We start from the raw sequence: 11,698 nt of genomic DNA on the forward strand, positions 1-11,698 counted from the left end.
TACATTGCATGTATTAACTGTTCTTTTGATGAGTACAGAAAGAGAGGAGTAAAGTCCAGGACCATAGGGCAGATTATTAACCTGTCTAATCTGGTCCCTCTATTTCTTTCTATCTCTCCCATATAACCAGTGCTTTGTGTCCAGCCAGGTCTCAAGTCTATCTATGGGAGATAGCAGCACTGGCCCTACAGAGCCCCGCACATCATCCAAGGGCCAATGAATCCCTCAGAAACTACAGAGGAGCTGAAGGTAAAATATCTTAAAATAAAATATGGTGCTTTTGTTCTAAAGGAAAACACCAGGTCTTGTTGGAATTGTTTATAAATATGATGGTTAATATGTCATATGAAATGGTTAATATTTCATATGTCAATGTCATATGAAATCACTTTTGTTTAGTTCATCACTGAACATTGCTGTATTAAAGAAAAGTCACTTTTATATACCATATTGCACTTCTTTATCTGAAAAAAATAAAATAAACACATTTACCCTGTAAAAAGTAAAAGCTGCTCTACTTAAAAAATGTACAAAGTTTTATAAAAAGTAATGGTGAAAAACCTTTTTATATTTATATATTTAAATTGGTAAAATATAAAAAATGTTCAGTTTTAATTTTTCACTTAATGTAATAACACTTAGTTTGTTATAGAAGAGATTTTTCTAAATAATTATTAATAAATTGACAATTAAATTCTATCTGTCAACATTGTTTTATGCACAGAACAGTTTGTGATAAACATCACTTTAGCATCTTGGGTATAAATTTATTACATTTAGAAAAGTAAATGTTTAATAGAAATTACTCATTTTAAACGTGTGACACTTTACCACAAAACAGTCATAAGTAGCACAAGTATATTTGTAACAATACCTAAAAATACGGGTTAAAATTATCTATCATTAGGTTATTAAGTAAAGATCATGTTCCAAGATAGTTTGTAAATTTTGTACCTTAAATATATATATATATTTAAGGTACAAAAAAATTTATCATTAGTAATATGTGTTGCTAAGGACTTCATTTGGACAACTTTAAAGGGAATTTTTTGTTTTTTGATATTTTTTTGCACCCTTAGATTCCAGATTGCAGTATCTTGGCAAAATATTATCTTATACTATACCTTACATCACCGAAAACCTTATTTATTCAAATGATTGACCCTTATAACTGGTTTTATGGTCCAACGTCACATATACACTACATACATGCTGTATATCATTCAGAAAAAAATGGTTACAAAAGTATAAAAATGTCGTAATATGTACCGTTTAGATAAAGATATGTTTACATTACCAATATATACACTCAAATATGCATAATCTTCATAACAGCTAATGTAATAACATTGTTTTACTTTTTAACCATTTTAAAAACTACCTTTATCAATAACGTTCTCAACATTATGCCTGCCAGACCTGCTGAAACAGGTCATGATGTTTATACATGTTATTGCTTTTTTAACAGGTTTAACACCTAACCTGTCACGTGTATTGATGAAATGTCGACCATGCAAAATTGAGGATGTTAGCAAACTAGAATCAGTTACAGCCTAACTTGACACTTTCAATCATTGTAAGATTAAAAAAAATGGTTTCTTTGAAATATTAGAATAGAATAGAATAAATCTTTATGGTCCACCGGGGTGGAAATTTTTCTTTTGCTCCCCAAACATATAAGACAATACAGACAACATTTCAAACACAGTAAAGAAAATTAAAAAGTTAAAGATAAGTAAAAGAAATACAATGTAAAATATCATGATGAAAATAACTATATAGATATGAGCCCTTTGTTATCAGAGATATATGAGCAATTTTGTGAAACTGCAGAAGAGTGAACACACAAATGCATTTTAAATTCATTAAATAACTAAAATGTCTCTGTGTTTATTCTCCATTAGCTCCCACCTTCAAATAAGGTTGTGTTTGCAGAGACAGAGGAGATACCAGACGACAACAAGCCTGATGGGAGTCCGAATCAGACAGCGGGATTTGATATGATCTACAGGATTGAGGATGTCCCACCTTGGTATCTGTGTATTCTGCTGGGACTTCAGGTACACATAAACTTTAAAAAAAATACTGGGGTGTTTTTAACCCATAAATATTTCAAATATGAACATTTTCTAGTTTCAGTGGGGTTTGTCCATATGTGACCCAACTTTTTAAAGTGTACGTTCTCATTCTTATGCCGTCCCACGTTCCCAAATGTGTACCCACATCTCCAGCACTACCTAACATGCTTCAGTGGAACAATCGCTGTGCCATTTCTATTGGCCGATGCCATGTGCGTGGGACGGGACCAGTCCACGGTCAGCCAATTAGTGGGCACCATCTTCACTTGTGTGGGCATCACTACTCTTATCCAGACCACAATTGGTGTCAGGTGAAATATCCAATGTGTGTTTCAGTACAGAAACATGTGGTTGGGATTAAAGTGTGCTTGTGTGTTTAATCATTCTTATGTATCATGTCAGGTTGCCTTTGTTCCAGGCGAGTGCCTTTGCCTTTCTCGTCCCCGCTCAGGCAATTTTGAGGCTAGACAGATGGACCTGTCCCCCTGAGGGTATATATTGTTTCAAACAGTGTTGAGGGCCATGCATTTGTGTTAAAATAACATTTTAAATGTTGTGTTCTTTAAAATAAAAGTCATTGTAAATGTTTGAGAAGAAAAAAACATTCATGACCTATTAAACTTAAGTCTATCAAAAAGTCAATCTAGGGCACATGCTTACTTTAAAAAATAGCTTAAATGATTAAATACACATCTGTCTTATTTATCAAAAAGGGTCTATTGTGGATCCATCTACATTCCACATTGCACAGGTCAATACTTTAGGTTAATGCTTAACATGGTTTTGGGTTTTCACAGAGGAGATTTACGGAGATTGGACGCTTCCTCTCAACACATCTCATATCTGGCACCCACGAATAAGAGAGGTGTGTACCTAACACTGTCTGAATAAAACTTATTTAACATCTCCTTCACAGATTCTAACAGATCTGCTTCACAGATTCAGGGTGCTATTATTGTGTCCAGCGTGGTTGAGGTGGTCATAGGATTGACTGGAATCCCCGGGGTCCTGCTCAATGCAATCGGGCCCCTGACCGTTACTCCTACCGTGTCACTTATCGGCTTGTCTGTATTCCAGACAGCAGGAGATCGAGCAGGCAGCCACTGGGGTCTCTCCATGCTGTGAGTCTCTATAAATTATAGATGTTTTTAATGCATTAGGGTGATTCTCATGAAATCCAGATGTAGAAGGTGTCCAGCATCAGAATTTTTAAAAAGCCCTTAAAGCCAATTGTTTGTTTTTAAGATTTTTAGAGTATTAAAAAGATTTCCTATAGAATTATAAAATTTTTTTAGATTAACATTATCAAAAATGATCATTACCGCAACTTGATATTTTATTAAATATATGCATTTACAAACTCATGTCTCGGTAATGAAAACTAAAAAGTTGTCTAGGTACTATGACAAACAAAATTTCAACTTTTATCTGGAGAGAAAAAATAAGAACTGCTTACCTAGTAGCCATCTTGAGTGTCAAGGTCAGTTATGTCCCTTACAACAATTTTTTTTTTTAAATGTTAGTTTATTGAGGGATTAACAATGATTGAAAATTGTTGCGGAGGATGAGAAAATTGGTCTTGGACACATTTATATTCCTTATTATTGTCTCTACATTTACCAATGATCACCAAATACCACATGTTTCTTTACTGTAAATGTTTATAGTATAACATGCACAGAAGCTTTTTATTTTTTTATTATAAATATTTCCATGTCAAAGAACCCAAATCCAGTCACGAACACGTTGCGGTAATGAAAATTTTCCCCTTAAATGTGGAAAAAACCACAAAATTGGTTTGTATGATGTCATTTGAAATCATGTGCAATGAAGAGATGTTTGTAATATGCTACACTTACTTTGCATTTACTTTTTTATCAAAATGTTTCATGACACCTCATAAGTGTAATTTCGCGAGAATCACCCATTCTTTTTTATACTTGAATGTGTAAAAATGTGCCTGTTTGTGTTTTCTCAGGTGTATCTTTCTCATTGTTTTGTTTGCTCAGTATCTGAGGAACTGGGCTTGTCCTTTACCAGCCTATACCAGACAGAAAGGCTGTCACTTTACACGAGTGCAGATCTTCAAAATGTTTCCAGTATGATCCAGTTTTATACCTCACAGTTGTCATACACATTTATAACTAATATAATAGTTTCAGTAGATATTTACATATACATATATGTACAACATTTATCGTACCCCATATAGTACATTGACCTTAGTAATTGCTGCTTTTGCTCTTAGTAGATCATCATGGCCATCATGGTGGTATGGTTGGTTTGCTATATTTTCACTCTGACAGATGTGCTGCCAAATGATCCAAATCGGTACGGCTACAAAGCCCGCACTGACTCCAGGGGTGATATTATGACCCAGGCGCCATGGTTTCGTTTCCCCTATCCGTGTAAGGACTCTCACGCTTACCATACACACCTATTATTTATAACTTAACTTCTGATTAGGCCATTGATTAGATGTTATACCTGTAGATCATTAGCCAGAAATTTAGCAATTGATCTCAGGTGGGATCAGGTACATGTGGTTATGTGTGCCGCAGGTCAATGGGGTTTACCTACAGTAACCGTGGCAGGGGTCCTCGGGATGTTCAGTGCAACTCTTGCTGGTATTGTCGAGTCTATTGGAGATTATTACGCATGTGCTCGCCTCTCCGGGGCTCCGCCTCCTCCTGTGCATGCTATTAATAGGTAAAAATTATGCTTTACTGTTTTTTCTTTCCTCATTATATGACACTGTTAATATTAATTGGATTTAATTGGGGATATTTTTCTGATTGTTTGCTTTCCTAGAGGGATCTTTACAGAGGGTGTGTGCTGTATCATAGCAGGACTTCTGGGTACCGGAAATGGCTCAACCTCCTCCAGTCCTAACATTGGGGTGCTTGGTATCACAAAGGTGATGTAGTTGAAGATTTTCGGGTCTGTATAGTTTTAGTGTTAACTTTTTGAACCTATGTAAAAGCTTTTTGAATACATAAAAGTTTTACTTCTTCATGGACTTCTTATAGCGGAACCAGAATATCTGCTTCACCATTTAGATGCTTTGTATTGACATTTTTTGTTAGGTGACCAGCAGTGTTTTCCAACAGTAATGTAAAAAATCTGATGTCTGTTGTATTCAATCAGGTGGGCAGTAGAAGGGTGATACAGTATGGGGCAGGCATCATGTTAATATTGGGAACTATTGGGAAGTTCACTGCACTCTTTGCCTCTTTGCCTGACCCGGTGCTCGGAGGGATGTTCTGCACTTTATTTGGTAAGCTTATTGAAGTCTTATACCATTGCTTATGTCAATTCAATTCAATTCAATTAGTTTATTTATCACATACAAGGTTATGCACAGGATACAACTTGCAGTGCTATGTAGGTCTGGTCAGCTTCCTTAGAAGTGATAAAACACAAAATGATAAAAATTCAAGTGTATTTAAAGGGATAGTTCACTCAAAAATTAAAATTCTGTCATCATTTACTCACCCTCATGTTGTTCTAAACCTGTATAAATTTCTTGGTTCTGATGAACACAAAGGAAGATTTTTTGAGGAATGCTTGTAACCAAACCGTTCGTGGACCCCATCAAAAAATAATACTATGGAAGTAAATGGGGTCCACAAACAGTTTGGTTACAAACACTTCTCAAAATATCTTGCTTTGTGTTCATCAGAACAAAGAAATGTATACAGGTTTGTAACAACATGAGGGTGAAAAAATGATGACTGTCCCTTTAAGAGTTCAAGTGTTTAATCCCCTCTTTTGTCCACAAGGTGTCAGTGAAGAGCATATAAATTTATGCAGACTTCAGAATTTACATCCAAGTGAAGTCTAAACCAAATGAATTTTGCCGTGGATTGGTCAGTGTTTTATTAAATCTGTTTTTGAACAGGCATGATTACAGCCGTTGGATTGTCAAACCTCCAGAGTGTAGATCTGAACTCCTCCAGAAATCTTTTTGTTCTGGGTTTCTCCATGTTTACCGGCCTTATGCTGCCCAATTATCTGGAGACTCATCCGGGCAGCATCCAAACAGGTTAATATGTTATTTGTGTACCATGTTTACTGATTTGTTTTCCTCTGCTCAAAACATCAGTCATTTTTACAGATCCTATAAAAAAAGCAAAATTGAAGCTTTGTGGAGCTTTCTAATAGGCGTTCACTTTAAAGCCCTTTCTTAAAGAGCATAAAGATGCATTAAAATCAATTAAAGGGACACACCACTTTTTTTAAATATGCTCATTTTCCAGCTCCCTAGAGTTAAACATTTGTTTTTACCGTTTTGGCATCCATTCAGCTGATCTCCGGGTCTGGCGGTATCACTTTTAGCATAGCTTAGCACAATCCATTGAATCTGATTAGACCATTAGCATCGTGCTAAAAAATAACCAAAGTGTTTCAATATTTTTCCTATTTAAAACTTGACTCTTCTGTAGTTACATCGTGTACTCGGACCGATGGAAAATAAAAGTTGAGATTTTCTAGGGCGATATGCTAGGAACTATACTTGCATTCTGGCGTAATAATCAAGGACTTTGCTGCTGTAACATGGCTCCATAGTGATATTACGCAGCCCCTGAAAATAGTCCCCTGCTATTGAAAGATACTAAGGGGATTATTTTCGGCGGCTGCATAATATCATTGAGCCATGTTAAATAGGAAAAATATCGAAACTCTTTGGTTATTTTTGAGTGTGATGCTAATGGTCTAATCAGATTCAATGGATTGTGTTAAGCTAAGCTAAAAATGGTACCGCCAGACCTGGAGATGAGCTGAATGGATTCCAAAACAGTAACACAACAGTAAGTACAGGCTTTCTCAAGTAAATGTGTTCCTGTAGCTCAATAGTAGAGCATTGCATTAACATCACAAAAGGTTGTGGGTTCAATCCCAGGGAACACACATACTGACAATAAACACAGCTTTAATCTATTGTAAGTCGTTGTGGATAAAAGTGTCAGCCAAGTGCATATACAGTATGTAAATCAATAAGCTCTTTTATATATGCTCCTCATCGTTCATTTTCTCTCTTTCATGTGAGTCTTACTTACATTACTACTGTATGAAACAGCTCTTTTGAATGATGTCGACAGGTGTGGCAGAGCTGGACCAAATCATCACAGTGCTCCTGACGACAGAGATGTTTGTAGGTGGATTTATAGCCTTTGCACTGGATAACACAATCCCAGGTATGCATCAGTCTCTGACACTGATAATGCAAACTCATTATGTCAAACAACTGATGTCATGTTTGACTGTATGTACTGTATATTTTGTATATAGGGTCCAAAAAAGAGCGAGGTCTGATAGACTGGGCGTCTGAGAGCTCTGGAGCAGACACAGTGAAATCAGACACATACGACTTTCCGGTGGGGATGGGACTCGTCCGAAAGCTGGGCTGCCTGCGATACCTGCCCATCTGTCCCACTTTCCGGGGCTTTAAGCCATTACGCCACAAGCACAATGAGGAGAAGGAGACAAAAACCGAAGGTGTGGTGACAGATGATCCAGATAAAATGGCCTGCACCAAAGTATAACTGGGTTTCATGAACTATTTGTTTTGTATGCCCGATTTGTTTGTTCAGTATTTTATCTAAGATACAGAATAATAAAGATGCTCCATTTCAGTATAAATTTAGATGGACAGTTGAAAGACGAAATACTTGGTTCGTTTAACTGTTAACAAAATTGAAATTAATTGAAATGGTGACTCATTAGGGGGTTTACTGAAATAACAACAAAAAATGAAAGTCAGGTTTTTCAGGATTTATTACCTCTTGTGTACAAAATTTGCAAGTGATTGACACTAAACAAAAGACTAAAATTAAACTCACTAAACAAAAATTTTTAGAAATGTTCTGCTTCAGAAGATGGTGACAAATAAGTGTTTGAAATAAACAATTCATAATGTATAAATACATGATATCGTAATGGAAAATGTTTATAAATATAATAAGTGTACCAAGTATGCCGTGAAAGCATTACAGATCTTGTGGGATGTTCAGTGTTGACAAAGTTGTGTTTAAGTTATTTTGTATTAAACATAATTTTACTTCATCTGTTTTGGGGAATCTTCAAAGCAATTCTGATTCATTCTTCACACGTTTAACAACAATTAGCAATGCTGTGTGAAATCTGCAACCTGTAACCAAATGCGAGGGGGGGGCAGTTTTATGAAATTTAGCAAAACATTATTTTATCATAACTTAAAACACAGAAAAATAAGGGCCGTGAGGGAAGGGATTCACCCTACATAAGGGGCGGGGGTAGTTGCCGAAATGTTTGGAGTATATATTTATATATATGCTCCATAATCCAGCCTGAATCTCAGATACCAGCTCTTGGTATTAAAGCAGACAGCTCGATGTCAGGAGAGAATAATATTACGCATTTGTAGAGCAGATTCATTTTAGAGCCAGTTTATATATGTTTTTTGGATTCTCCTATTAAAAATGGCACTTGGGACACCAATACCCTGTGTAAGCATGTCTACAAATAAACAAAACTTTGAAGTATTATCATGAACTGGTTAACAAGCCACAGTTTACACAAAACAAAGCCATGGTTCCGTTCAAATTTGCATTCAGTAAACATTTACAATAACACAGTTGTGACCTTTTCATAGATGCTAAACCTGCTAAAGACCCTCAGGTCCCTCTGTGAGTCTCAATAGCCCATACCAGAGTTGACCTGAGCCCTTTCTCCCTTTAAAGCCAGTGCTCTGTTTATATATGTGTTGCATGTGTGAATTCATATTCATCTAACAACATTTCAACAGATGTAATTAACCTCACCCATGTCAGTTGCAAGTCCAGAGGTAGCCTTCGCAAAGAAATGCAGTGCTAAGAAAATACGCTTGAGGCCAGGGTAGCAGATGGTCAACATGTTTCACTCATTCGGTAGCTTATAAACAGCTCTAATTCAGCACCTCAGAGGCGCTGAGAAATCTGATCCTTGAGCATTAGGTCCCATCAGGTTTCATGGTCCTGGTGGTTGGAGTACCTGAGGATGTGCTTGCACGAAAGGTAAGCAGTGTGTGGTGTACATGGGGGGGATGTGAACAGAAGCAAATGGTATGGGACAGGGTGAGGGCAGGACAGCGCTGTTTAGTGTCTGCTGTGGCAGTAGAACCTCGACATATTGACACGTTTGGGGATCAAAAAGCATCTTGCGCTGTGGCAACTGAGGAACGTCCACATAGAAGCAGCGTCCGGTTTCCGGGTCCAGCAACAGTTGGCGTTGGTTTTGGCTTCCTCCTGCATCTGTACACAGCACACCTGTACCTCCGAGCCTGGCTTCTGCATTCAAGGGAGCAACGAAAACTGTGTTTTGTATTCCATCTGGAGAAGGTATATTAAGGATGGACTCTTCAGAATGATTGGTTGAGCCATCTGTTTGGGATTGCTGCATTTTTCCATCCTCGAAGAGGGATCTCGATAGAGAGATATTGCTATTTGATGCAGGTGGCTGGTTATAAAGAGGTGTTTGAAACAAAACAGGCCCTTGAACATATCCAATGTGAGGAGAGATTGTCTGGTAACCCAGTGGATTGGCATTGAAATAACACGGGTGTTGAACCATAGGTGTTGAAGCAACTGTTAGGACGCAAGCAGACAGAGGCCCGGCTGAACTCTGTGACCTGGGAGGCACGCATTGTCCATCACTGATCATCCTGCCATTGTATTGTTGTTCAGCGCTTACTGTAGGTGAATAATATTGCAGTGGTACTGGGAAACTATGGAAAGCAGCCTGCCGGTCGTTGTCAGAGCTGTTCAACTCTTGTTTCATGGGCGCTTCAGTTGAACAATCCTCTCCAGTTTGCAGTGTTAGATCTTTCCTGTTTGTTGGTTTCAAGTTTGTTTCGTTGCCTGCAATACCACCTTTACAAAAGCCAAATTGGCTATCCTGTATCCCTGGGGGCTTTGACATTGCACAGCTGTTTGCCTTGGTTACACTCGTTTGGCTGACCTTTGTAAATCCAACCGTATGACTTTTGTCATTTGATTCCACAGGAGGCATTAGTTTAGTTGAGCATCCTCTGGGTGTAGAGAGATGAAAGGCCAGATCTCTCATTTTGTCCAGGGGAATGGGGGGAGAGACTTTCTGCACCAGGGGCTTTTCATCTTGTCTGTGTAGCTTTCCTTTATCTTCATTTTTGTTGTTGGTTTGATTGTGGTGAAAAGGAGTGCTACTATGAACTGATTCCACTGGGCCCTTAAAGGGCAAGTTGTATGTGTTCTTCACTAGGCTCCTCATGTCTCTTACTACATGCATAGGAGCCATGGCTTTAATTTTCCCCAGCGGCCTGACACTCTCCTGCCCCTCCCCAACAGCTCCTCCATCAACCAGGGGAACTGTTTCAACCACATTTGCTTCCAGATCAGAAATAAGGCAGGCAATATTTGTAGGACTGAGTGTACTTTCCATACTGCCACCCTGATGGATTCTCTGGCCCATGTGGCATTCCTCAGGTGTAGTTTTCACAGATGCCTGTGCGCTGATAGGTACATTTGTTGCTGCACTCGAGGTCCACGCTCTGCTCTTTGCTGAGTCACAGGATAACTTTGGTCCCGGGCTCAGGTTGGGGAGCTGCACCACCTCCTCTCTTGAGATCGGCTTCTCTGCTTTCTCATTCTCTGAAAGGACAGTTATTTCAGTGCCACTGCCTTGAATTTCCGACCTTTCAATTCCAATTAGCAGGGGGTTGAAGCTATGCTTGCTTAATGGCTTTGGTTGTGTTTTGGAGTTAGCAATGTTATGCTTTTGGATGGAGCTGCACTCCGTTTGGGCCTCAATCTTCGGAGGGGCAGTCTGGGGAAAAGCACTTTGTTGTAATTTGGTTATTTCAGCATGTACATCCTTGCTTGCCGAATACGGATCATTCGCATCGGCAGAAGTATCGGCAACATCCATGGTTCGAAGATTTTGTTCATGTTGCATCTTTTTCGATAGGACACTTGTTATGATGCACGAAGCCATTTTGGTTTTGCCTGACGTCTCATCCAGCGAAAACGACTTCTGAAGCTTCTGCTTTCGTTCAGCTTGGATTGACCTCTGATCGGCCGCGTGTGACTCCTGGTGAAATGCTTCGGGCATGCTATGTTGACGTTGAAATAAATCTCGGGTGCGCATGGGTGGGTTCGGAACCTGGAGGCTTTCATCGTTGTTCTCAGCTACGTCGCGTCTTTTCAGCTGGATTTGTCTTTTAGGAACAGTCTTTAATCCTCTTTTGATTTCTTCTGTGCTTTCCACTGCAACATCGATGCACTCAAAGCTGCTCGATTCTGAACAAGCAGATGTGTTTTGAGTGTTTGAATACATCCGCATTTTGAAAGAGAGAACGTCATCTGTCCAGTTATTGTGGCTCCCATCAGTAGACAATTGATGTGAGGGCCTGCAGCAAGATCCGAAAACATGCAAGTAGTCAGGTTCAGTACAGGAAGATCTTACCTGGGCCAGGTTACCACTGGCCTCAGCAAGTTTTGTTCCCATGCTGGTATTGTCTGTATTGTGGCAAGGTTGCCACAAGGTGCTGCACTGTTTGTAAGAGACTGATCTGGACAGCCAGGCGCCTTTCGTGCTCTGCTTTTTCAAACTCCAAGTATCAGCAA

At 38.7% G+C, this 11,698-nt stretch overlaps 1 protein-coding gene across 1 annotated transcript; it reads left to right on the plus strand.

The window, feature by feature from the left end:
- The first annotated feature begins 146 nt into the window (after positions 1 to 146).
- slc23a1 (solute carrier family 23 member 1) lies at positions 147 to 7,624 on the plus strand. The gene is made up of 14 exons (XM_065287167.2): positions 147 to 249; positions 1,905 to 2,060; positions 2,232 to 2,389; positions 2,481 to 2,569; positions 2,876 to 2,943; positions 3,018 to 3,199; positions 4,057 to 4,177; positions 4,330 to 4,486; positions 4,640 to 4,787; positions 4,890 to 4,995; positions 5,226 to 5,355; positions 5,980 to 6,123; positions 7,181 to 7,276; positions 7,371 to 7,624. Exons 1-14 carry the CDS (start codon positions 217 to 219, stop codon positions 7,622 to 7,624), a joined length of 1,842 nt encoding a protein of 613 aa, XP_065143239.1. The 5' UTR covers positions 147 to 216.
- The last annotated feature ends 4,074 nt before the right edge of the window (positions 7,625 to 11,698 follow it).

Source organism: Paramisgurnus dabryanus, chromosome 18, assembly GCF_030506205.2.
Source record: "Paramisgurnus dabryanus chromosome 18, PD_genome_1.1, whole genome shotgun sequence".
Classification (NCBI taxonomy): Eukaryota; Metazoa; Chordata; class Actinopteri; order Cypriniformes; family Cobitidae; genus Paramisgurnus; species Paramisgurnus dabryanus.